Below are 26,765 nucleotides of genomic sequence, written 5' to 3'. Positions count from 1 at the left end.
CTATAACTTGGGGTGAGAGGGTCCCGCGGCATTGAAATAGTGCGCAATAACTTCGCGTGCATGTCGCAAAAGACAAGTGGATAAAGCTGTTTCATAGCCGTGGCCGCTGGGCGCGCTGCTTTTCACCTTCATAACTCCTCCGCGTATCTATTTCTTTGTTCGTTCGCCTCAAGTTGGTAGCATGCCGCTCTCAGAAAGTGGAAACACGCATGCAAACGGGTGCTTAAATAGTAGCAAGATGTTTATGTGATCTGACGTGGAACGTTATCTTTATCAGTAAAATGATGTCCTTCACTTCATTTTATGTCGAAACATCATTCTTTGATAACTGTTTATAGAAAACAGGAGAAAAACCCATATTTCGCGTGATACGTTTAAATTTTGTCTATAATATATTGATAAGGAGTGTTTGAAGCTGAAGTTCGAATGTACTCCAAATGTAGAACTGACGCGTTTAGAAAGAAGACTATGAAATATTTCGCTTATAGTTGTAATATAAAAAAGGAAGAAAGATTGCTGGAGTCCAATTTCATAGAACTAATAACACTAATATTAATTTTCGTTGATTATTGAAAAGGCGAGCGAAGCAAACAACACAGAAAGTCTGAAGTACGCACAAATTCGACCGCGACGGACGCTCGCCCACCGGCGCCAGATATCTATAGAAGAAGGTGCGACGGGTCCACCGGCGCCAGATTGGTGCGCTGGCGTCAGATACCTCTAAAAGGAGGTGGGACGGGTCCACCGGCGCCAGATACCTATAGAAAGGGGTGAGACGGGTCCACCGGCGCCAGATTGGTGCGCTGGCGCCAGATACCTATAGAAGAGCGTGCGACGGGTCCAACGGCGCCAGATTGCTATAATATAGGGTGCGACGGATCCACCGGCGTCGGTGGACCCGGTCATTGGAGCGCAATAAATTAGTGTGCATGACGCAAAAGGTAAATGGTTGCAGCCGTATCATAGCCGTAACCACTTGGCGCTTTGCTCTTCACCTTTATGACTACTTCCGTGTGCCTATTTCCTTCTTCTTTCGCCTCAAGTTTGTAGCATGCCGTTCTCAGAAACTGGCTACTTAAATAGTAGCAAAATGTTTATGTGATTTGACGTGGAACGTTATCTTTATCAGTAGGATGATGTCTTTCACGTTATTTTATGTTAAAACATCATTCTGTGATAACTGTTGGAGGAAAACAGGAGGAACACCCATAGTTCGAGTAATGCTTTCAAATTGTATCTATATTATTCTGGCATCGAAGGAGTGTTTGTAGCTGATGGTCGAATATTCTCCAAATGGAGAATTGACGCGTTTAGAAGGAAAACTCCGTAATCTTTCGCCTTAATTTATAATATAAAGTAGAGAAGAAAAGCGTTGTTAAAAAACACAAATCTAATTTTACAGAAAACACCACTACTATTAACTTTCATTGATCAGTGAAGGGGAGCGAAGCTAAAATCACCGAAAGTCTGGTATATATAAATATATATATATGTATACATATATATACATATATATATATATATATATATATAATATATATATATATACCAGTCTGAACGTCCGGCTAAAGCCGGACTTCAGAATTCTGTGGTGTTTGCTTCGCTCGTCCTCACTGACCAAATAAATCAATATCAGTTTTATTAGTTCTATGAAATTGAACTTGTGTATCTCCAACAATCTTTCTTTCTCTTTTATATTGTAACTAAAAGCAAAAGATTTCATAATCTTCTTTCTGAACGCGTCAGTTCTACATTTGGAGAGCATTGGAACTTCAGTTTCAAACACTCCTTATCAATATGTTATAGGCAAAATTTAAAAGTATCGCGCGAAATATGGGTTTTCCTCCTGTTTTCTATAAACAGTTATCAAAGAATGATGTTTTGGCATAAAATGACATGAAAGATATCATCCTACTGATAAAGATAACGTTCCACGTCAGTCCACATAAACATCTTGCTACTATTTAAGCAGTCGTTTGCATGCGTGCTTCCACTTTCTGAAAGCGGCATGCTACAAACTTGAGGCGAACGAAGAAGGAAATAGGCACGCGGAGGAGTCATAAAGGTGAAAAGCAAAGCGCTCAGTGGCCACGGCTATGAAACAGCTGAAACCATCTATTTTTTGCGTCATACACAAGAAGTTATTGCACACCAATCCGATGCCGATGGACCCGTATTACCCATATTATAGCTGTCGCACCCCATATTATAGCTATCTGGCGCCGGCGCGACAATCCGACGCCGGTGGACCCGTCGCACCCCATTTTATGGATATCTGGCGCCGGCGCGCCAATCTGACGCCGGTGGACCCGTTACAACCCTTTCTATAGGTATCTGGCGCCGGCGCACCAATCCGACGCCGGGTGGATCCGCCGCACCCCCTTTTTCGAATTTCGTGACACACAGATAAAAACACACAAGGACTAAGCTCATTATTATATATCATGATATATATATATATATATATTCTTCTATAAACTTCTGCTGTTTTCTTCTCATGGCTTTCCGTTTTTATCCTCTCTCGTTTCATCAGAGTCGTTCCTTACACCAGTCTATCTTTACTTCCGATACGCCATTGCTGTTCCTCCAACTTTTCACAGCTACGTTGCCTATATTTAAAATGTACATTTCTTCTACAAACTTCTGTTCTTTTCTTTCAAACTCTAAATTTTATCTTCTGTCGCCTCTAGACAGGCTGATGTATGGAACGACTCTGAAGAAACAAGAGAAGATAAAAACGTAAAGCCATGAAAAGAAAACAACATGAGATTATAGAAGAAAGATACCTGTTAAATGTAAGAAACACGGCAATAAACTTGAGTTGAGAGCAGTAATGTATCGAAAGTAAAGCTACATTTACGTAGAGAACGACTCTGAAGAGACGACAGAAGCTGAAATGCAAAGATGAAGAGAAAACAACGGGAGTTTATACAAGAAACACATCTCTTTGACATAAGCAACGTAGCAGTACATTTGAAAAGGAGCAATAGCGTATAGAAAGCGAAGCTAGACTGATGAGAAGAACGACATCGAAGAAACGACAGAAAATGAAGCATAAACATAACTTCGCATGGCCGCGACGCGACGTCCAAAACAAAACCTGCGCCTCTACTGTGTTTTGATGGCTTGTCGTTTTGAAGCAGTCATCTACCAACAGAGCGAGAATGTGCACTTAGAGCATAATTGTCACTGGTGTCTAAAATTCGTGGAATTAGACAGCTAATATCCCCGTTCAAAAGGAAAATTGCCAGGGAGAAAAGGTCGGACGTGAGAAGTACTGATTATTCAGTTCTTTACAATGAATGTACACAAAATAAGTTGTAATGCGCAAGGAAACCACGCCTGGTCGCTACTGATGACAGCCAAAACTCGGAAATATTCTCATGTCGGGCCTGTGTGTTATGTGCCGCGTCACACACAAAACAATATATCTCACGCCTAACGTGGCGTGCGAAGGGGTGGATTTCCGCACGCTTGAGCCGGCGTCGCTACGATTGTGGCGAGTTTTCGAGCAGATGTTCCGCACTCGGCACTTTGCTCACGTTTCACTGATGACTGCGCGAGGTTTGCGACTAAGAAATGGACTTCGTTGTGCAGTTTCAGTTCGATTTGGTTCTACTCCAGTCATGGCTTGTCGGTTAGGAAGGGTCTTGCTTGTTACAGCAAATGTTGGATCACTTTTTGAACAAGACTGTCAGCTTCAAGACGTGTGGTTGAGAACTTTTACGGAGGTTGACGTTATTTCCCCAACTGTGCTCTCTATTTGCTTAACGCTTGTTTTTCTAGAGGATTGACGAAGAAAGTGCTGACATTGTGGTTATTCACATGCAAGAAACAGGAGGAAAACAGTTGGTCATTCATCGTACGCTCTAATCAGTAGTTCATCGATTAATTTCGTATGATGCATTGAAGAGACCACATGTCTTCATTGCAGCTTACTAGGTTGAGGTCTGCTGTCTGCATGTATATATATATATATATATATATATATATATATATATACATACATACATACATACATATATGTATATATATATATTGCGGCGGAGAATGATGCAAGCAAGGGTCCTCTCTCGATCCTCACCACTTCGAAAAGTAGGGTCAAAACGGCATGAAGCACTGTGCAGCTGCTTAAAGGCATCACCCAGCGAATCTGGAGTGGTACGGTTTTCCGGTGGAGTATTCGTATACGGGATCGTAGATTGTTGAGAGAAGGATGATCCCGTTCGATTCTTCCCTAGAAAATGGCCCGGAAAATACGGCTTCGAGCGTTCCGGCGCACAATTTTCTACGAGTTCGATTGGAACCTGCCATCCTCGTGCACGCGCCGCATGTTCCGGGGCAATTAGGAATTAGGAAGAAATGGACGGAATCACACCCTTCTCCATAATCTGCTATCCCGTATACGAATACTCCACCTGAAATCCGTACCACCTCAAGTTCGATGGGTGATGCCTTTAAAAGGCTGCGCTCGAAGTGGCGCAGTGGAGAACAAGGTTGGAATCGAAGTGGAACCACCGCGAACTGCGTGGTGCTAGCAAGGGTCCACCTTCGATCCTTACTGCACCGCTTCGAGCGCAGCCGCTTACGCAACTGCACCATGTTCATGTTCATGTTGACCCTACTATACTGTTTGTCGTTACTGCAAGGAAAAACTACTTTTTGAGATTCCATAATTTCTGTGACAGCTACGAAAATTTGTTTTCAGCTATGTTGAATGTGCTTGGCAAGTACCGAAGCTTATTGATGAACTTGCTTCACGAATGCATATGTATCCTGCAGTGCAAACATATCTAGATTTGGATCATGAAGCACCCGATTTCACCGTGGGTTTATCTCCTTTTTTGCATTTCTGCATGATAATCTTGTCGATTCCTAGGCATTGGGATGTGTTGTTCTCGTCAAAGCTGGATCTATTGGTTTGGTGTCACAGTTCAATTTCTCATCTTCTGTTTACGTACCAGTTGAGAGAGGAGTGAATATTAACCTCGAAGGGCTAGAATCCTCTCCACTTATTATTAAAAGAAAGTTTCCGAAGCACTTCTGGCCAACTTTTAAATGGAGTCGAAAAGGATATATGCAAACACGTTGGAAAATGAACAATATGTGAGTATGTGATATTTGATTTATTTACTCATGACCTCATCCGGAGAGATTGTAAAAAAAAACTAGTGGACCGAAGAATATTGTAGGAATTGGTCATAGTTTGTAATTCTGAGTAAGTTGGAAGTATATTCGGGTCAAAACGACATGAAGCACAGACAGACAGTTGCGTAAGCGGCTGCACTCGAAGCGGTGCGGTGGAGACAGCGGTTGGAGTCGAGGTAGGACCATGGCCAACTGCAAAGATGAGTGGCAGTAAGATATCTACACGATATCATCCGCTCCGCTTCGAGCCTTAGTTTTATGCTGGTTTTGTTGCAAATTCGTGGAGCAAATATCTTCCTTTTCTACGTTATATTGCAATTAATCCGCGTACTTCGGTCCGGATTTCGTAATATCTGGAATAATAATGTATATGCAAGTGCCCCTCGTTATGACTCATAATGCCGCGCTTGTCTGAAAACTCCACTGGTAAATTATGTAACATATGTGTATGTCTATACATCAGGTTGAATCATAGATAACTCCCACTCAGGTACGACTACAAGCAAGCCATTTATGGTATTGTTATTGTTCACGCATGCAATGAGTTACCCTAACAAGGGATTTTCGTTATCGCTACACAGACAGAACTTCTACTAGTCTTTAGACAGCAGCCTAGGTTTTGTACGTTACGCTTAATTAATGTTTGTTTACCTTGAAGATGGAGAATCAAAAATACAGTATCGCTATGTGATGATTTGGGAATTTGCACAAGGTAGTAGTGTTGCGTTGAATAATATGAAGAATATGTGCGGTGGACGAAGCTGCTTTATGCGAAGCCTACCAGCGTTGTACGATGTGCTGTTGGAACAAGCAGGCCATTCCCTGTACGAGTAGGGGTTCATCAGGGTTCATCCCTCTCACCTCTGCTGTTCATACTGTGCATGGACACGATAACGAAGGAAATCCAGAAGCAGCATCCGTGGACTCTACTCTTTGCCGACGATGTCATGCTCGCGTCGGAGTCTCGAGATGATCTTCAGAAACAAGTGCAGTCTTGGAAGGATCAGCTGCAGCAATATGGATTGCGCCTCAACACATCAAAAACTGAGTACATGGAGTGCGGACCCAGGATAGAGGATGGTTCAATTCGTGTTGATGGCACCGAATTAAACAAGGTGAACTGCTTCAAGTACCTTGGATCCAAAGTGACTTCCACAGGCGACATTGATCAAGAGGGTCGAGCACGTGTTAATGCTGCATGGATGAAATGGAAAATGGCAACAGGGGTACTATGCGACAAGAAAGTCCCTGTTCGACTGAAGTCGAAGATCTACAGGACGGTTGTGCGTCCTGTTGCCCTTTACGGATGCGAGTGCTGGCCGACAACGAAAGCCTTGGAAAGAGTGCTGCACGCTATGGAGATGCGGATGTTGAGGTGGACGATAGGTGTAACGCTAAAAGAGAAAGTATCCAACGACACTGTGCGCTCCATCTTCGGTGTCGTCCCGATAACTGAGAAGATGGAGGCGCGCCTGAGATGGTTTGGTCACGTATTGCGGCGGGAGGAAGATTCTGTTGCCAAAACCGCTCTGAAGCCCGACGTTTCAGGAGTGAGGCCGCGCGGGAGGCCAAAGATTCGCTGGTTAGACCGTCGTCGTGTGAAGCTGGATATGATAGATGCACGTTTGTGTACGGCTGATGCAATGGATAGAACCAAATGGAAGACAAGAAGCAGAAAAGCGGACCCTGCAACAACGCGGGACAAACGCTAGGAAGAAGAAGTAGTGTTGCGTTCAAAAATAGAGTTAAAAAAATATGCGGTTTGATGGTGAAGGATTGATGACCGATCGGGCAGGAAATTATTATGTCAGATTCCGTTCGAGAGATGTGACTTTGAAAGAGGAATCAACGGACATTATCATTAGGTTGAGTCATTAACAGCTAACTCTCCCGCTGTTTATTCGATGTGGATTTTGCTCCAATGCTGACTTCAAAATATCGTCACCGAAGTGTGAAGGGCGTTCTTTTGTTGGTAAACACTTGAAGGCTACCAGCTATGAAACAACTTTTCTGAGTTATCTACCTTCATCCGTACAGACAACCAACGTTTTTCTCTTCGAAAAATATCGACATCCAAATTCGAAATTTTTTGATTGTGTTAAATAATTCCTATAAAAGGAAATGCTATAAAACATGCAAAATCCTAAGCTGTTTAAAAATCTCTTGGATTTATGCGATTGTGGCGGGTGTAGCGTACTCGGCTAGAGGTCCGTTGTAGCCACACTATGGTTCGAAACCGCCCTAGTGCGAACCGAGCCTTTCATCTCTCCGGGGTCAAATTGGCAGCAGACTTCTCTGGGAGGATAAAAACCTAGATGCGATAGTCGGAGCCAGTGCTCTGACCCACTTCACTTTTGAACGGTTGGGGAAGGGACCTCCTTCACATTTAAACGGTTGGCGAAATCACCCCCTTCACTTGAGCTGCACCCTATGAGCTAAACCCCCTTCACCTGAAGAGGGTCCGGCTTCTCCCCATCACACCTATGATAAAAACACTGACTTGATCATCGGGTGGACCCCGCAAGTCATTGTATTGGCCAACTTCTTCTTCGTGGCGTTTTTACCGCGTTGCTGCAGGGTCCGCCTTTCTGCTTCTTGTCTTCCATTTGGTTCTATCCATTGCATCAGCCGTACACAAACGCGCATCCAGCTTCACACGGTCCAACCAGCGAATCTTTGGCCTCCTGCGCGTCCTCACGCCTGAAACGTCGAGCTTCAGGGCGGTTTTGGCAATAGAATTTTCCTCTCCCCAGAAGACGTGCCTAAACCATCTCAGTCGCGCCTCCTTCATCTTCTCAGTTATCGGGATGGCGCCGAAGATGGAGCGTACAGTGTCGTTGGATACTTTGTCTTTTAGCGTTACACCTATTGTACACTTCAACATCCGCATCTCCATGGCGTACAACACTCTTTCCAAGGCTTTCGTCGTCGGCCAGCACTCGCATCCGAAAAGGGCAACAGGACGCACAACCGTCCTGTAAATCTTCGACTTCAGTCGAACAGGGACTTTCTTGTCGCACAGTACGCCTGTTACCATTTTCTATTTTATCCATGCCACATTAACACGTGCTCGACCTTCTTGATCAATGTCGCCTGTGTAAGTCACTTCACTTGAAACAGTCCACTTTGTTTAATTCGGTGCCATCAACGCGAATTGAACTTTACTCTATCCTTGGTCCGCACTCCATGTACTCAGTTCGTGATACATTGAAGCGCAATCCATGTTGCTGCAGCCAATTGTTCCAGGACTGTACTTGTTTTTGACGATCTTCTCGAGACTTCGACACGAGCATGACATCGTTGGCAAAGAGTAGAGTACACGGATGCTGCTTCCGGATTCCCTTCGTTATCGTGTCCATGCAGAGGATGAACAGCGGGGGTGAGTGATAAACCTTGAAGAACCCCTACTTCTACATGGAATGGCCTGCTTGTTCACCGTACAACGCTGGTAGGCTTCGCATAAAGCAGCTTCGTCCACTGCACATATTCCTCTGGTACTCTATGGGACCTCATGGACATCCATAACAGCTCATGTAGGACACGGTCGAAAGCTTTATCGAGATTAAGAAGAGCAAGAGAGCACACCGCGGTTCTTCTCTCGATGTTCCTCCATGAAGATGCCAACAGCATGGACAGCATCTATAATACTGCAGTCCTTCACAAGGCCGCACTGGTTGAATGAAATCTTGAAAAAAATGAAAGGACAATCTTCCTCAGACGAACTTCCAGGACGTGCTCAAAAACCATCGTATGGCACAGCTGTCGTATAGGCCTGTATGAAGTGCAGTCTGCAATGTCCCCTTTCTTTTTCCAGATAGGCATGGTCACGGAAGTTTGCCAAACGTGTGGAGTCCGTCCTTCTGCAACGATCTTGTCAAATAGAGTTGCGAGCCACACGGACCCTCGATAGCCTAGCAGCTTCCAGACACCACTAGGTATGTTATCAGGACCGGTTGCATTGTTCGACTTTATTTTTGCGAGGGCAGCACTGACTTCGACTGTAGTAATTGGTAAAAACTGATCCAGGATCAATAAACGATACACTGTCCGGTTGCCTTCTCTGGTATCAAGCTTGTCGTACACAGCCTTGTAGCGGTTCGACTTCCCCTTGGAGACTGCCTTCTTAGCCCCCCTCTTCGCCGCTAGGTAAGCGCCCCGATCTTCAAGCCGACTTCAGGGATGACTTTTGAATCCTGCAAGAGTCGGCGATCTGGTCGGCGTAACATCCAAAAATCTATTTGTGTTTCACGACCGCCGCTGGTGTACATGATTAAATGCGATTTTCTTTTCCGTTACTGCGTGTTAGCAGTGATCAAGTCGCTTACAACAGTATACTCCAAGATTCGCAACCCGTCCTCGTTACGAGCTCCATAGCAATATCCTCCATGACAACTCTCGAACTCGTCTTTCCGAGAACCGACATGTCCGTTGAAGTCTCCTCCAATTGGAAGTACTTCTTCACCTTCCAGAGGTAGGACGTACTGCTCCAGATCTTCCCAAAAGCACGCCTTCTCTTCTTCACTACATCCTACCTGTAGTGTATAAGCAGGACAACTCGCAATTCCACTTCTGTGAGTACTTTTACAGCCATCAGGCGGTCCGATAGTCGATCCACCGTTGTGACGCTGTTTCTAAACATTTCGTTCAGTATGATACCAACACCATTACGATTTGATGTGCCGTGGTAGATGCGCTTGTAGCCATCGCCTAATTCCCTTGACTTGGAGTCTTTCCAGCGAGTCTCCTGTACACAGCATAAGTCAACACCGCGTTTTCTGAGATTGTCTGCCAGTTCACGACTTCTTCCGGTAAGCGTCCCAACGTAAGTGTTGTCAGGATGGTGTTGGCGATGGCGGACTAACTTCTTTGGCCGGTTCCGTCCTCTAGCCGGTAGCCCTTGCATATTTGCCACATTGCCCGGGCGAGGACAATGCGCGTCGCTTCTGGGGGACGCCCTGGCTTCTAAAGAACACATAGTAGACATTAGCAGTATGACGCGACGGGGGTGTTGTCCTCGGTCGGCTTGTCGCACTAGCAAGCTAGCAGCCTGGCACCGGAATCGTCGTACTACCTCCTCATGTAGCTGCACTGTTGCCTTGGTCCAAGTACCGGGCTACTAGCCGGACACCTTTGTGGCATAGCTGAACCTGCCGAGACGAAGTCTTATCACCATAGCTGTCCGACGGCCAAGGTTACCGCTGCGCCGCTTTGAGGCGTGAGGTAGGATTTGCAGCAGCATTGTATAGGCCAACACGCGTTCCAAAAACCTCAACGATTACGAGTTGCAGTAAAACGCGTTGGCGCATCCCAAGTGGATTGACACACCGGTGACTTTATCCTTATCCTTTTTATGATCACTGAAAGTAACATTTTTAAGTAGCAATAGATTTGTATATATGAACGTCGTAGTGCAGCACTTCGTGAAGCAGATCACAACGCTGAATTTCACGTAAATCAGTTTTTTTTTTTCGAAATCATGTACAACTACTCTTATATTTTTCTCAATGGATTTATTTCCATTCTTCGACGTTTCTTGAAAATTTGGCTATTCAAATCCACCAATATTTAAAGTTTTCTGGTAAAAGTAGCATAGTGGAGCATACATGAGGCGAAGCTTCTAACTTGAGATTGTTGCCAGTTCTGGTTTTTAGAATGGAGATCATTTCCTCACCTGGAAAACGTAGTTCGGATTAGTTGTAGAGGAGCACAGGTGCTGAATGAGGCGACAATAGGTTAACAGTAAAACATCTGAAGATTTCGAAGTCAACTAGGGTGCAATTCGTTTACGTCTCCTGCTGGTGGGTGGCTAAATCTAGACTAGTGTGACCATATTAGCGAGTTAGAATATTTGGCTTACATGAACATACCCACAAGATTTTAGCTCTTACAATAAGCTACAATGGAAATGTGGAAATCAACAAAACAAAATTTCCACCTAAGTCAGTTGTCCTGTTGGTAATCAGCATGTCTTAAAGTCCCTTTGCAGTCTTTCACTGAACTTAGGGAAGAAGCACATAGAAATCAACAAGACAATAAAAATCGATGTTTTCACTCAGGATGATTATCTTGTTCGCAATTAACGGTTGCTAAAACCACAGTTGTACCAGTTGCTCCTACGTCTGTAGCAAGAGGTACTCTATAGATTCTGCCGTATCTCAGAATTTCTATAAGCAAAGCATGGTCCGAATCCTTTTTATTATATTACCAGTGCGAAGGTAGACTTCATTGGACTATCTAAAAACGTCCGGAAGTTTATTTTTCGGCTTCACTACACAAAGTATTATTGTAACCACATAGAACATGTTCTAGTCGTGTTTTATGCCCTTGACATTACAATTTTCAACTTACGATTTTCTTGAGTCACGACTCCGTGAACGCGATAACATCGTTGTTGTATCCATATTTTAAAAAAATATAATTGTCCAGGGCTGTATTGCTCAGCGCTTTTCACTGTGGAATGTTTGCGCAGCAGCGTGAATCATAACACAGTTATATCCTCAGAACACGTATCAAAACTTCCAAAATAACTGTTCTCGATACATTAGGGCTCCCTCGTGGATTACAGAACTTCACCCGAGAAGGTCCGTTCGGAACGCATAGGCGATGGGGTGACGTGACGATCCCATTCTTTTTGCTTTACTACAGCAACAAAAAATCTTTGTGATTTATAGTTGTACTGGTTTCTACTTTTTATCCTTTGTTGGAGAACTTATTGGCCATTTGGTGCGAGTTCATCATCCGTTGTCAAACACTGCCTGTGAACAGTAACACTAACGAAGGATAGCCAAGGATCGACTCCTCCGGTCTGAGGGTTATCATTCGTTACGCAAGAGATGAGAAAGTGAGAGTTATTCTGACTTGAAATTTCTTGGAATTTCCGCTTATACAACGAAGTTGAAATATGAAAACATCTTTGATTCTTCAAGTCTTCATAAATTTTCTTCCTTTATAAATAGTTTTCTGATGGTAAGTGGGATACTATGATCCATCATTCAAAGAACTCAGATAAATCACCCTCTTCGCTTTGAAATCGAGCGAGCAAAAATTTTGATTTCTCGCACAATGTTGATCCTGCAACATATCACTTCCCGTGATGAAAAGATAGATCTTTTAAAGGCAGCATACCACAAAATACAAGAGCGTTAGGTGTATAGTAGGGACAAAACGACGTGAACATGCGTAAGCGGCTGCGCTCGAAGTGGTGCAGTGAAGATCGAGGACCCTTGCTAGCACCATTCTTCGCTGCATATATACATGTATATATATATATATATATATGTATATATATATATATATATATATATATATATGTCCACTTGGGTTGCGTCCCCCACGTTCACTTCAATTCAGAATCGTTTGAGGTTTATTAACGTGTAACTGGCCTATAGAATGAGCTGCGGGGGCTAGACGATGTGTCGAGTCTGTTTTTATTCTCCCAGTCAAGCCTGCAACCAATTTATCGACCCCGGAGGGATGAAAGGCTTGGTGAGCATTAGACCGCATATATATATATACATATATATATATGTATGTATATATATATACATGTATATATATATATATACATGTATATATATATATATATATATATATATATATATATATATATATATATATATATGTATATATATACCCGATTTAGCACTTCAAATGTTTGTGCGACAAGGCTTGTTCGTTAGTTAAACTAAAGAGTGGGGCCGCAAGGCACCGAGTCTGAGCCACGAAATCAACTAAATAAAATTGGACAGCACGGTTGTAAGAAGAAAGACTGCATCAATTTCATTGTATTTGTCCTTCAAAGTAAATGAAACTTTTCATCCACCGCGCAAAATGCCCATCTAAAAGCTTCGAAATAGTAGTATTGGGCCGGATGGCGAAGCCTAGCGCGACCACTCAAAAACTTGGTGGTAAGAAGAAGGGTAGAGGAGAAATTCGATCTTCCTACCTATCCGAATATTGCTCCGAAGTCTAAGAACCGAGACCTATTTTTCAGGCTGCCACACACACCAAAAACATCTCTTCCTAGCATTTTTTTAACGAACATCGAATCTCACAATGACAAGTAGGATTACACTAGATTAGTAATTAATTGGAAGCAGAAAAGGAGCAAAAAGCAGGTGTTTTAGGCTACACACCTTGAAAACTGCTGTGTGAAGTAATACAGGGTGGAAATACGAGGCCACAAGACAGCAGACCTCAACCTAGTAAGCTGCAACGAAGACATGTATCCTTTCCAACACATCATGCGAAATTAATCGATAAACTACTGATTAGAGCGTAAGAAGAATGACCAACTGTTTTCCTCCTGTTTCTTGCATGTGAATAACCACAATGTCAGCACTTTCTTCGTCAATCCTCTTGAAAATCAAGCGTTAAGCAAATAGAGAGCACAGCAGAGGAAATAACGTCAACGCAATCTTCGTGAAAGTTCTCAACCACACGTCTTGAAGCCGACAGTCTAGTTCAAAAACTGCACCATGCTCTATGTCGTTTTGACTCCACTGTACATTGCGAGCATGAGTGTTGATCATGCTTGTAATTGGTCCTACTCGAATATTCTGCAGTCGAAACCTCATTACTTGTCGTCCGCTCGCTCACCGACGTGACACATCTACAGGATTGGGGCGCCTTATAAAGTGCCCCTAGGAAAATTCGTAAGGCCGTTTCCTACACAGTTTTTGGTACTACCAGAGACAATCAAGATTGGTCACGCTCACACTCATAATCTAGACCATACAACCCTATCCTTTCTTGGAAACCAACACCGCCAATTTCGTGCTATCCTGCCTTTAGCCCAATTTCTACCTTTTCAAAATGCTTCCCCTCACTTTTGCAGTGGTTGGAGGGCATAGTCGAACAGTAATTTAAAGACCTAATTTTAATGAATAACTAATCTCACAATAACCATTTATCATTGAAATCAGCACCTTTTTACGTTTATGATTTCCGCAAATGAAATGACTTACTTGACTTAATCGGCGGGCTGATGTCGCCTGACGCGATTACCCGCATCTTCGCCGAGGTGTGCCGTCTTTGAACACAGCTCTGCGCAACCTTCTCGATCTTCTGCGAGAGCTTGCACAGAATCAATCCATTCGTCGCTATTCCATATTCTGCGAAACCTTACGTCTCGCCTGAACTGCCTATCCACGCCGAATGTCCTCAGGTCCTCTTTCACCGCCTCAGTCCAGAACTTCCGTTTTCGGCCAGGTGGCTTCTTCCAGCTCGAACCCGACGAACTCCTCAGAACTCGTTGAACAAGGCGATCTGCCTGTCTCCTTAATATATGACCAAAGAAGCGAAGACGATTTACTTTAGCCGCTTTCGAAGGCGGTGCAAGATGTTGATATCTTCTACGTATCATCCGCCGGTAAACCACATCAATTTCTGCGTAAAGATCTTCATCGTGGCATACTCTAGGCCAAAAGTAGCCAAGTAGCCGTCTAAGCAGCTTTCATTCCGTGCAGTCAAGCCTCTCCATAACCGTTGATGGTGCTGCCCAAGTCTCCGATCCGTACATCATGATGGGGCGAATTGCGGATAGGTAGACTCGCAGCTTGACTTCGTTGGTGATGGGGGTCGACCACAGACATTTCGTTAAGGAGTTAAATGCAGAAGTGGCCTTAGCGCATCTTTGCTGAACATCTCTCTCGTAGCTGCCGTTGTTCTTCAGCATACAGCCCAGGTAACAGAACTCATCGACGAGTTTTATCGGTTGTCCGTCCACCCTGATTCCCGTTCGAGGTCTCGAAGAGACACACATCTGCTTGCATTTATCAGGGCGTAGACGTAGTCCACAGGCTGTAGCCAGCTTCGACACAAGGTTGACAACATGTTGAAGTTTCGTTCTGCTTTCCGCGAATATAACAACATCGTCGGCGTACTCGAGATCAATCAAGGGGCACCCTGATAGTGCTAAGACAATGTCGGCAGGACACTGGTCGACTGTTCTTCGCATAATGTCGTCGATGGTGAAATTGAACAGGAAGGGTCCTGCCACCGCCCCTTGTCTTACTCCAGTTACCACTTCAAACGGTGTTCTAAATCCGGCTGGTGTTCGAACTGCAACAGTTGTTCGTTGATCCATGTCATCAAGCAAACGAACGAACTTTCCTGGTACTCCATCGGCGCGAAGCGCGTTGAGAAGACGGCCTCGGTGAGGAGAGTCGAACGCGGCTTCAAAGTCCAGAAACGCTAGTTGCATTGGCTTCGAATACCGCTGCCAGATTTCGATCACTCTCCTGACGATGAACACCTGGTCAATCGTAGATCGGCCAGGACGAAAGCCAGCTTGCTCCTCGCGCGTTGTTTCTTCGCGATGTTTAATGAGTCGGTCCAGGATAATGCACTCCAGTACCTTGTACATAACACGCAGCAAAGAGATTCCTCGATAATTCCTTGGGTCCGTGACGGATAACTTCTTGTGGAGGGGAATTATGATAGCGTGTCTCCACGAATCAGGTATCCTTTCGTTTATCCATATTGAACGGATGATCTTTGTCATCTCACGAATCCCAGACGGAGGAAGATATTTTAGCATTTCTGGGCTAATCCCGTGGTCTCCACCAGATTTTCCATTCTTCATTTTCTGAATACAGACCAGGACCTCCGACTCGGTCGGTGGCTCCTCGTTAACCGCATACGTCGGTATATGAACGTGTTCAAGTTCAGGAGCTGGCGGTGCTAGCCGGTTCAACAAAAGCTTGAAGTGTTCTCTCCAAATTGGAAGGGTTGCTTCACCGACAGCTACCCCATTAGCAGTGTTGAGGACATGGGAACATCTTTTCATTTTGCAGCTATACTGTTTTAGTAGAGCGTAGGCTTTCCGCGAGTTCCTGTCCTCCCACGCCTTCTCAAACTTCATCGCTCTTGACGTCCACTCGTTATCGCGGTCTTGTTGCAGTTGACGACGCAGCTTCCTTCTAAGACGCTTTTCCTGGTTGAAGTCACCAGCGCTGCGCGCGACACATACAGAATTGTATGTGGATTTTGTTTCTGCAGATGCAAAGGCAAACTTCTTCCGCGGCAATAGAACCGGGAGCGTTTCCCTTGCAGCGTTCTGGATGCACTTTGTGAAGGAATCCGCATCGCTAGGCTTCTTCCTGGTCCGTACTCCAACATGAATAGACACACGTTTTCGGAATTTTCTTCTGCATTCATCATCTTTCAGACCTGCCATGTCGAATTTCGGTTGGAGAGGAACTCTTCGGTTTCTCTTGTGGAACCGTATCTTGAAACTGAGAAGAACTGGACGGTGGTCAGAGTCGAACGCGACGTCCCAAACAGCTCTTGATTTTCGGATACCTGGCTGAGGAATGTTCCTCGCCAGAACGTAGTCGAGCTGAAGTTTAAGAGTCCTCATCTTCCGTTTGCGCTGCTCTTTAGGCGTTAAAAGGGTTGACCCCTGCCACGTGAGCTGATGGTATCAATGATTCCTCTTAAACGTGGAAGCGATGATGAGGCCCGTCTGTTCGCACAAGTCGACCAGACGGTCACCGTTGTCCGACGTGCGCTCCGCTGGATAATACCATTTTCCTAGCACATCGAATTGCTCTTCGAGTCCTATCTTCGCATTTGCGTCGGTTCCGACAATGACCACCTGCTGGCTTGGTATTTTAAACATCAACGCATTGAGTTCATCATAGAAGGTGTCCTTACTGTTGTCCTCAGCGGTTTCCGTAGGTGCGTGAGCACTTACGATCCAGAGTTTACGTCCTCCGCAATCCCGCAGTCGTAAAAAGGCGCATCTAGACGACGTTGAGCCAAATTCCTCCACCAGGTTCTTATAATCGTTGCTCACAGCTATCGCGCAGTCACCTACTTTGTTCTCATCAGCATCACCGCAGTATATGGTGTAATTTTCGATGCTGATGACGGGCCGATCCCTTATGCGTGTTTCCTGCAGTGCAGCAAAAGGCGCACAGAGATATCGCAAAAGTCTGAATAGATCGCCTCGGTGGAGTTCACTCGATGGTCTTCGGCAGTTCAGCGTGACGAAACGAATGGTTGTTGCCAAAGATTCCATGCTCCCTTCAGGCAGTTGACCTTTCAGGTTATGAGCTTTGGCGGTGTGCTGGACGACAGCACCTTTTTGCAATGTATGGGAGTCTTTCGCCATATAACAGTGCAGGTTATATAGCTCGTACCTTCCCAATGCGTAAACTCAAACGCCTGATTGCGTTTAGTTAAAGCAGAGCCACCATATAACAGTGCAGGTTATATAGCTCGTACGTTCCCAATGCGTATACTCGAACGCCTGATTGCGTTTAGTTAAAGCAGGGTCACCACGTGCAGGTAGCAATCAGACTCGTATACGCGGCCCCGCAAATGAAATAAATATGTAAAAGTAACAAATATGAACTACTGCAAAACTCGCCTAAAATTCCCACAGAATTCTGACCACATACGTTGATGTTGATACGCTCAGAATACTGCCTAATAAATACAGCATTCTATCCATACGCTGATTACGAACACGATAATCAACCTCTCCATCCACGCCATCCATCTTTGGCCTCCCATACACCTTACTTTATTACTGGATAGGACTTTGCCAAGTTCTTTTCTAGAGTACACGAATTTCGAATGTAGTAATCGTTTTGCAAGAATATATCTATGATGAATATTTGTTAAGGCAGCGGGTTAAAAGACTTCTGTAGGTTTTCGAACAAAATACCTGGACAATTAGCGATGGAGTATATTCCATGGAGATTCACCGGCGTTGCTACCTAAACAGCTGTAGACTAATAGACTCTACTTACCGTTGATCATACGCTGCATCACCTGCTGGAATTTATTTTACGTGCTACTAAGTTGTTTTGAAGAATAAGAAACATCCACTTAAATCTTCTCTTCTGATGGAAGTTTTGAGGAGAAATATTGTGACGTTAGATTATCTCAAATTTTTAACAGCACCAAAAGGAAAAGGGACGTGAAGTATGAGAGAAAGAGCATCTAATAGCTTCAAGTTACGTATGAAAGTTGAAAGTATGGAAATTCTCACTGAAAACAGGGAGCGTTTCAGCTCTATATCCTGTAAGTCCCATGCTTTTTTTAGCCCAATTTGTTCCCATGAAACTTGCGAATAATGTCGGTTCTTGTGAAACAAGTGAATAAATAAGAACAGAAGAAAAGTGATAAGAAGTTAGTTGTCCGAATGGAAAATAGAGGTATGACAAAGAGATTTTCTGTAAGACTGACCTCTTAGAATAAAAAGAGTTCATTTAATAAAATTTCTAGACTTCCTGAGGATATTATCGCAACGAAATTTGCTTCTTCTCTCTCACAGTAGACCACCACACGGGATATCATGTGTTATTAAGTACCATTCTCAACGTCCGGGTAAAGCCGGACTTCAGACTTTCTGCGGTGTTTGCTTCGCTCGCCTTCACTGAGCAACGAAAATTAATATTAGTGCCATTTTCTGTGAAATTGAACTTGTGTATCTCTAACAATCCTCCATCCTTTTTTATTATAACTAAAAGCGAAAGATTTCACAGTCTTCTTTCCAAAGTTCTTCAGTTCGTCAGTTCTTCATTTGGAGAACCTTCAAACTTCAGTTTCAAACACTCCTTAACAACATATTATAGACGAAATTTAGAAGCATTACTCGAAATATGGGTTCTCCTCCTGTTTTCGCCCCACAGTTATCAAAGAATGATGTTTTGGCATAAAATGACGTGAAAGACATCCTACTGATAAAGATAACGTTCTACGTCGGATCATGTAAACTGTTCGCTGCTATTTAAGCAGCTGTTTGCATGCATGTTTCCACTTTCTGAGGAACCATGGTATCAACTTGAAGCGAACGAAAAAGGAAATAGACACGCGGAGGAGTCATAAAGGTGAGAAGCAACCCGCCCAGTGACCACGGCTATGAAACGGCTGCAACGTCCCATTTGCCTTTAGCGACATGCACACGAAGTTATTGTCGCACCATGTCGATGCCACGGGACCCGTCGCAACCCATTTTATAGTTATCTTACGCCGGGGTACCAATCCGACGCCGGGCGGGCCCGTGGCACCCCCTTTTTCGAATTTGGTGGCACACACGCACCATACACGCACACACCACACACACGCGCACCATACACGCGCAACACACCACGCACACACAGGAGCCTCTTTACCGTTCCCTATTTTTGCATTTGTTACGTAGAGTACTCCTCTTCACAGAAAAATTTGTTCCTTTTATGCTAACTGATTACGTCGGTAAAGCTGAGGATGCTGATAGTGCTCGTAGTTGTCATATGTCGGAATCTCAGTTGGTAAGGCTTAACTGAGCCGTGAAAGAAGTGCTGAAATCAATGAATCGATAGAGTTGGTATTTTTGCTGAGCTGGTTTTCTGGTTGCTATGTTTGTAGTGGGTGTAGCGCAGTCGGTAAAAGGTAGCTGCACGAGCGATGGTTCGAAGTCGCCCTGGTGCCAACCAATCCCTTCATCCTTTCTGATTCCATAGATTGGTACCATGCTTGTCTTGGAGGATAAAAAACTGATTTGATCATCAGTTGGCCCCCGCAAGTCACTGTGTAGGCCTCCACTCGGTCCAAAACCTCAACGACTACGAGTTGTGGTAAAAGTAAATGGCGCATACCATGTGGATTTACGCGGAAGACTTTATCCTTTTTTCTTGTATTTGTAGTCAATGTGTGTTGAAACACCATTAACTGCAAACACAAGAAAAAGGACCAGTTGTCGAGGTCTCAGGTGCCAAGTTCTTGGTGCATGTAGAGCAAGAACGGACGAAAATCAGCACAATCGATGTGGTCGATCGGTGTATCAATACTTCGTTGCGGGGGGCCGCGCATACAAGTCTGATTGCTACTTGTTCGTGGTGGCCCTGCTGTAACTAAACGCAATCAGGCGTTCGACTGTACGCATTGGGATCGTACGAGCTATATAATCTGCACTGTTATATGGCGAAAGATTCCCATTTATTGCAAAAAGGTGCTGTCCTCCAGCCCGTCGCCAAATCCCCCAACCTGGAAGGTCAACTGCCTGAAGGGAGCGTGGAATCTTTGGCAACAACCAACGGAGACAGCGTAAAATTTTTATCCGTTTGAGTTCTATATGGGAAGTAATGTCTAGCTTGGGTCGAAGAAATGCAACTTGTGATGTAAATGGACGTACACAGAGGGTTAGAGGTCAGATTTTTGTTATATAAGTATGTAAAGGATCCACTATGAAGGAGGTCGTGTATTCATTACTGTACTGGATGCATTTATGAAAATGCAAGTTTCCTAGTAAAATATTGAAATATATTTTTCAGAACACTGAATTTTGTCAATGTTCACCTCTTCCATGATGAATCCAATTTAGCATTGATTCATGAAGTAAGTTGTATTTTTTCTGCTTCTATAATAACACAGTGAATTATTTAGAAGCAGCAGATATATTTTAGAATCCACTCTTGTATAGTTCAAATCGCAAGAGGGCCCTTGACTACGTGTTGGAGCAGCTTGGAGCTGAGAATTGGAATAAGTCGCTTTGTTTCGTTTTTGGTGATCTTAACTTTCGGCTCGATTCGCCTTCTTTCCTCCACGTAGGTTGTTGCCTCTCATTCTGTGCAGCTTTCAACGTATTACTATATTGTTTTTTGAGGGCGTGTAAAGAGGCTCCTGGTGGATTTTTGAGCATGCCCGATCATGCCTCGGCAGACCAATTACCGAGCATGCCTCGGTAATTGGGCATGCTGATCGGGCATGCTCAAAAACGATGACGCGTATCCTAAAAAGTTCACCTTCGTTGCTACCTGAATAGTTGACTCTGCTTACCTACCGCTAATCATACGCTGCATCGTCGACTAGAATATGATTCACGAGGTGATAAATTGTTTAGGAGAATCAGACACATTCACTGGAATTTTGTGATGTGAGGTGATCTCAAGTTTCTAACCGTACTAGAAACAAGAGAAACCTTCACGTGAAGTATGAGAGGATCTAATAGCTTGGGTGCGTGTAAAGAGGGTCCCGGCGGAATTTTCAACATGTCCCGGTCATGCCTCGTCGGGGCAATTAGCGATGGTGCGTGTACTAAAGAGATTCACTTTCGTTGGCACCTAAATAACTGACTCTGCTTACCTACCGCTAATCATACGCTGCGTCTCCGGCTAGGATATAATTCACTATCTGTTGAATTGTTCTGGAGAATCAGACACATTCACTGCAATTTTGTAACGTGAGGTGATCTCAATTTAGTAATCGTACCAGAAGCAAGAGAAATCCTCACGTGAAGTTTAAGTTAAGGATGTATCTAATAGCTTTAAATTACGTGCATAAAAATTTTCGTTAAAACGGAACATTCCAGCTCTCAAAAGTAATGAGAATTAACGTTATCCTGTAACTCCCAAGCTTTTTTGTAGCCAAACTTATTCCTGGACAGAGGGACTTTCTGTATCTCTGACTTCCGGAAACTTACAGGAAGAAAAAGTGTTTAAATTTGGTAAGATTTCTGGACTTTCTGAAGGTGGTATAAACTCAAACCCACTTTCTGTGGTAGGAAAGACATTTATGGCGGTTGTCTGCGTCTTCATGAACGACTGGAGCGTGACCTCGTCGAGATATGTTCGCGTATCCGCCGGCATATCCATTGGGCACCTTATGTCTCAGAGGCATTCGCGGAGAATCCGCCGGGACCCTCTTTACCGTTCCCCTAATAGCTTCAAATTATGTATATGAAGGTTTTCGTTGAAAGGGAACATTCCAGTTTTCAAAAGTAACGGGAATGAGGATTATCGTTATCCTGTGACTCCCAAGCTTTTTTGTAGCCTAATTTATTTGGAGGGACATTCTGGATAGAGGGACATTCTGTATCTCTGAACTCTCGGAAGAAAAAGAGTTCATTCGATAAAATTTCTAAAAATAAAAAAAAATAAAGGTAATATCTAGACAAAACTCGCTGGTAATACAGACAACTCACACCACTCTTCTCGCTAGTTTTCCTATATCTATGTAGTTTTTTGCGTTTCCATGGTCAGAAGAACACTCAGGCGTCTCCATGAACAACTGGAGCGCAGCTACGTCAAGGTATGTTCGCGTATCCACCGGCATATCTACTGGACACGTAATGTCTTGGAGAACTTTCTTATGAGCAGGGACAGTGCGTGAAGTTCTAATCTGATGGTGGTTTCATTTGTTCAGGCGCCAGGTCTTCAAGTCTTCTTCAGTTGGGTAACTCAATAAACGTGAAGAAAATGTTCCCTAGCCCTCTGAAGGTGAACTGAAATAGGACCAGTCCTTAATGTTTTCCTGCTCTTGGTGGCGAGTAGTACTTCCGCAACAAAAATCAAGAACTATTCCACTCAATGAGGATGTTCGAGCCTAACAAGAGTCGGAAGAGGGAAAAAGTTCGGCTGCAACCCTTTTTTGACCATTTCCATTTTATGGTGAGAAGGTGCGACTCCTATATCCGTTCAACACAACTGAGTGGAACATTAAGTTCGCCAAACTCTTGGGATTTTTCACCGCATTTATCCTTCGTTAACTGCTTCCAGGACCTTTTTCTTCCTCTACCTCCGGTGATGATCCTGTTTTGCTGCATTCTGCATGCATTTTCGATGAAGTAGTGTTTTCGGGGACTTGAAGTCCTTTTTAAAAGAAATTCCACGTTGGCTTTCGTTATGTTTAATTGGTTATGCTCATTACTTTTGGTGCAAAAGCAGGAGATAAAAGATGGATGGACGAGGTGACATCATCTCGAATCGATGATGTGGACGGAGACAGGTGCACAACAGGTCAACACCCCCTACATTTCATGTTGGAATCTTTTCACCGTGAACTTGTGTTTGCCAGCTAGACCGAGATTTGCAAAAGAGGAAGAACTTAGATGTGCATCTGAAAGGCTAACAGCTCAATATTAATAGCTGTGAACAATTTACGTACGAATTTAACAACATTTAGTTAACATAACAAAAATGCTCAGATCGTGTGGGCAATGTTAGTTTTAGAAGATCGTTAATAACTTCGCGTGAAAAACACTGAAAAATATTTTGGATATGTTCTGTAGAGGGAGGTTTGCTGGGGGTGGTCGTTAGGTACCCGCAGCCGATTATTTGCAGCCGAATAAGTTCCTGCAGAAGAGGCTGTCGATAGGCCAGACCAGGCATATCTGGGGAACGGTAAAGAGGGTCCCGGCGAATTCTCCGCGAATGCCTCCGAGACATAACGTGCCCTTTGGATAGACCGGCGGATACGCGAGCATACCTCGAAGAGGTCACGCTCCAGTCCTTCATGAATACGCAGACAACCGTCTTAGATGCTCTTCTAGCCACAGAGACGCAGAAAACTGCGCAGTTACAAGGAAATATGCAAAGAAGAGTGCTATGAGCTGTCGAAATTATCGAATATGTCAAAGAATAATAGTGTTAGATAGAAGTGCATGGGATTTTGTGTGATGTTCTAATAAAGAAAGAGAGTGAGTTTGTTTTTATATCACCTTCAGAAAGTCTAGAAATCTTACCAAATTTGAACTCTTTTTCTTCTTCTAAATTCAAAGAAGTCAGAGATACAGAAGGTCCCTCTGTCCAGAAATAAATTAGGCTATAAAAAAGCTTGGGAGTTACAGGATAACAATAATTCTCATTACCGTTACTTTTGAAAGCTGGAATGTTCCGGTTTAGCGAAGATTTTTATACACGTAATTTGAAGCTATTAGATACATCCTTATCTCACGTGAGGAGTTCTCTTGCTTCTGGTACGATTACAAAATTGAGATCACTTCCTGTCACAAAATTGCAGTGAATGTACATCACCGGCTAGGATATAATTCACTATCCACTAAATTGTTCTCAAAAACAATTTAGTGGATGGTGAATTATATTATATTATAGCCGGTGATATTATAGCCGGTGATGTAGCGTATGATTAGCGGTAAATAAGCAGAGTCAGCTATTTAGGTGCCAACGAAAGTGAATCTCTTTAGGACACACATCATCGCTAATTGCTCTGACGAGGCATGACAGGGGCATGTTCGAAATTCCGCCGGGATCCTCTTTACACGCACCCGGCATATCTTAGGCTGGCTGTGATCCCTAAACCACCTGGCAATGAAGGGTATCTTGGTGGAGACCAGGATGCAACTAACTATTCTTAAGAAATTCGATAAGGTTTCGTTTCCGCCGAGAAATTCCAGTCCAAAGTTGAAAGAAATCCTCAGGTCGCACTCTATTAGAAAATGTATAACATGTTGGGAAATTGAAAATCATAATTGAGATGAAGGAGGTGGAGCACACTCTGTTGTGAATCCTCCTAGTAGACAGTCAGACAAAATGAGAAAATGCCGGGAAGGAGCACGTCTACGATATTCTTTCCCTCTTCTATGGAAATAAGTGTATTCTTACAGCTGACGCAATTTGCCATGGTGTAGAACGAAGATTTTAAAGCGAATATTCAGGTTTCACTATATTCATAGGTTTTCGTTTAAGCAAGTTATTTAGAAAAAAGTGTTTACGCAGGTGCAAAAAACTGAGGTTTTAAGGACTCGGAAATCTTTTTTCACAGCCCAGTCATGTCTGCTCTGTTTATAATAGAGAATGTTAGGGCGCGTTATGTTATGCTATATAATTTACCCTTCACTGTATTGTTAAGTTTTCAAAGTTTTCAACTGAGTAATTTAGGAGGGAAAGTGCACATAAAGGTGATAATGAAAACAGGAATTTCTCCAAATTAAAGCATGTGTTATTCTTTATTTTTGTTTGCTGCAAATTTCTCATTTTTTTTTACGATATGTTGTAGTTAATCCGCATACTTTGGATTGACTCTTGTAACATCTGAAATAATAATAGTATGTGCTAGTCACGCTCTCGTCACGCGCTCTTCTAGGAACTCCGCTGGGAACTTGTCGCATATATATATATATATATTTCTAGTTCATACATATATACATATATATATATATATATATATATATATATATATATATATATATATATGTATATATGTATGTATATGCACATATATATGCATATTAATACGTATATATATATATACATACATATGTGTATATATATATACATATATATATATATATATATATATATATATATATATATATATATATATATATATATATATATATATATATATAGAAAATGCGTGTGGTATATCTTTATCTTGATCGTATCTCTGCCGAAAAATTAATCTTATATTTTGACAACTACTAACTTTCGAGACTACTTCCTTAATCTTAGCGTAAATTGTGAACCGTTCTCTGATTAACAATGTTTTATTTGTATTTTCAAATATTTATCTGAATGATTAGTTCTCTTCAAGTGCTCTTTTGTTGATAAGCTCACTGGTCGTGGAATTTTTCGTCTAGTTTCATCCATTCAGACAAACAATTGTTTCCTTTCCAAAAACCTGGCACCCAAACGCGAACTTTTTCAACTATCTTAAATAAATCATTATTCCGATAAAGGTGCGTGCTGTTAGCATCCTATTTGTTCAGAAATCCCTTCGACTCGCGCGATTCGTGATTTAGAAAATACTGCATTGTGATTTATGATGGGCTCGAAAAATACGATGCAGAGCAAATCAGTTGAGGACTTTCTTAAGTTATTCAACATTCTAAAAACGTTGTCAACGAATCCAGTTTTTGATTCGTATTGTAGTTAGTTGTTCAACCCATGTCTACCAGTTGTTTCAACCATTACAGTTTTAACGATATGACTTTTATCAATTCACCAAAAAGATATTGTTGTTATATAGTAAGAAGGAAAAAAATAAGTACATGAAGAAAGTAATTAAATAGTCTCACATACTACAAAAAAGTGATTGTAATATGAAACAAAAAATATAATAATAACAATAATTTTACGTAATATATAAATTGAAATTTCTCCCCTATTTGCGCCTTCCCCCTCTTCCGATCGCCGACTCATTACGGTTAGATTTTTTACACATTTTATCAGCAAACGTTTCGCCATCTTCTCCGGGTCGATGACCCCTTCATCTTGAGATGTCCGGAATTAGGTTGACCGTTTTACTCGGGAGGGTCTAGTTCCTCCCTTCGCATCTACGTTGTACGTTTCTACCAAATGAATATTTCGGTATTGTTACCTTTTCATATTTCTTTCGTATCAAAAGTTTGATCAATTTGCAAAATGGTTCCGTTTACAAGCGCTTGACGGAGAGGGCATCCGCACATCCTCTCGAAGAACAGCACGGGTCGGTTACAGAAGGACTTCTGTGTGACAGCTGCACAGCCGTGTCGGACACACTGCGAAGAACCATTTCAGCAATTGAATTCCGTCGGAAGTCTCAAAACGATATCAATGCAGGGTCCGTAGGGAAGAATCTCTCCCAATTCCTTCACGGGACATTTCAGGTTGATTTTCTTTCATGGTAGTTATTTACAGTTGCGTTCTTCGCATTGAACGGAAGAGGTTCGACTATTTCAACCAGAAGAAGTTGCTGGATGACTGGAAATCATATCTCGAAGATGACCGCGAGGCAGGCAATTTCAAGGATCTGCATGAACTTCCAATAAACTTCCCGCCAACGTAAGTTAAATCGCTTTTCAACGGGGAAAGAACTGAAACATGGTTTAGACGAAACATGCCATGGAGAGGGAGAGAGTTTGCTATACTCAGGATACTCAAAATTAATTCAAATTATAGTTT

At 43.0% G+C, this 26,765-nt stretch overlaps 8 protein-coding genes across 12 annotated transcripts in view; 3 read left to right on the top strand and 5 right to left on the bottom strand.

The window, feature by feature from the left end:
* Positions 1–3,515: 3,515 nt before the first annotated feature.
* RB195_023714 (uncharacterized protein) lies at positions 3,516–6,860 on the top strand (the record flags this gene model as incomplete). Of its 3 annotated transcripts, none has more annotated exons than XM_064211238.1 (6): positions 3,516–3,564; positions 3,664–3,731; positions 3,787–3,848; positions 4,709–4,826; positions 4,880–5,106; positions 5,933–6,860. In XM_064211238.1, 6 exons carry the CDS (start codon positions 3,516–3,518, stop codon positions 6,858–6,860), a joined length of 1,452 nt encoding a protein of 483 aa, XP_064067117.1. The 3 variants fall into 3 exon arrangements, with proteins under 3 accessions (XP_064067117.1, XP_064067118.1, XP_064067120.1); XM_064211239.1 differs by having other exon boundaries at positions 3,625–3,731; XM_064211237.1 differs by lacking the exon at positions 5,933–6,860 and adding an exon at positions 5,639–5,702 and having other exon boundaries at positions 3,625–3,731.
* Positions 6,030–6,860, top strand: RB195_023713 (uncharacterized protein; the record flags this gene model as incomplete). The annotated part of the gene is made up of 1 exon (XM_064211236.1): positions 6,030–6,860. One exon carries the CDS (start codon positions 6,030–6,032, stop codon positions 6,858–6,860), a length of 831 nt encoding a protein of 276 aa, XP_064067119.1.
* Positions 6,861–7,708: 848 nt separating this feature from the next.
* Positions 7,709–8,185, bottom strand: RB195_023712 (uncharacterized protein; the record flags this gene model as incomplete). Its single annotated transcript, XM_064211235.1, has 1 exon — positions 7,709–8,185. One exon carries the CDS (start codon positions 8,183–8,185, stop codon positions 7,709–7,711), a length of 477 nt encoding a protein of 158 aa, XP_064067116.1.
* A 1,255-nt stretch (positions 8,186–9,440) lies between these two features.
* Positions 9,441–10,051, bottom strand: RB195_023711 (uncharacterized protein; the record flags this gene model as incomplete). Its single annotated transcript, XM_064211234.1, has 2 exons — positions 9,441–9,680; positions 9,728–10,051. 2 exons carry the CDS (start codon positions 10,049–10,051, stop codon positions 9,441–9,443), a joined length of 564 nt encoding a protein of 187 aa, XP_064067115.1.
* A 4,068-nt stretch (positions 10,052–14,119) lies between these two features.
* On the bottom strand, positions 14,120–14,512 carry RB195_023710 (uncharacterized protein; the record flags this gene model as incomplete). Its single annotated transcript, XM_064211233.1, has 1 exon — positions 14,120–14,512. One exon carries the CDS (start codon positions 14,510–14,512, stop codon positions 14,120–14,122), a length of 393 nt encoding a protein of 130 aa, XP_064067114.1.
* Positions 14,513–14,602: 90 nt separating this feature from the next.
* On the bottom strand, positions 14,603–16,510 carry RB195_023709 (uncharacterized protein; the record flags this gene model as incomplete). 2 transcript variants are annotated; one of them, XM_064211231.1, is made up of 1 exon in its annotated part: positions 14,603–16,510. In XM_064211231.1, the coding sequence occupies one exon, from the start codon at positions 16,508–16,510 to the stop codon at positions 14,603–14,605; it is 1,908 nt and encodes a 635-aa protein (XP_064067112.1). The 2 variants fall into 2 exon arrangements, with proteins under 2 accessions (XP_064067112.1, XP_064067113.1); XM_064211232.1 differs by having other exon boundaries at positions 14,603–15,235.
* A 63-nt stretch (positions 16,511–16,573) lies between these two features.
* Positions 16,574–17,266, bottom strand: RB195_023708 (uncharacterized protein; the record flags this gene model as incomplete). Its single annotated transcript, XM_064211230.1, has 1 exon — positions 16,574–17,266. The coding sequence occupies one exon, from the start codon at positions 17,264–17,266 to the stop codon at positions 16,574–16,576; it is 693 nt and encodes a 230-aa protein (XP_064067111.1).
* A 2,074-nt stretch (positions 17,267–19,340) lies between these two features.
* The window catches only part of RB195_023705 (uncharacterized protein), a gene marked incomplete at both ends in the record, with an annotated part of 48,128 nt that continues 40,703 nt past the window's right edge, over positions 19,341–26,765 (top strand). Inside the window, 5 exons of one of the 2 annotated variants that reach the window (XM_064211226.1) lie at positions 19,341–19,411; positions 20,418–20,481; positions 20,550–20,690; positions 26,264–26,424; positions 26,502–26,645. In XM_064211226.1, the coding sequence (XP_064067107.1) occupies positions 19,341–19,411; positions 20,418–20,481; positions 20,550–20,690; positions 26,264–26,424; positions 26,502–26,645 (581 nt within the window). Of the gene's footprint in view, positions 19,412–20,417; positions 20,482–20,549; positions 20,691–26,263; positions 26,425–26,501; positions 26,650–26,765 lie in introns of those variants that run through there. The other variant, XM_064211227.1, reaches the window with a different exon arrangement.

This window comes from Necator americanus, chromosome X (assembly GCF_031761385.1).
Source record: "Necator americanus strain Aroian chromosome X, whole genome shotgun sequence".
Taxonomy (NCBI): Eukaryota; Metazoa; Nematoda; class Chromadorea; order Rhabditida; family Ancylostomatidae; genus Necator; species Necator americanus.
This window is presented reverse-complemented; position numbering and strand designations above follow the sequence as displayed.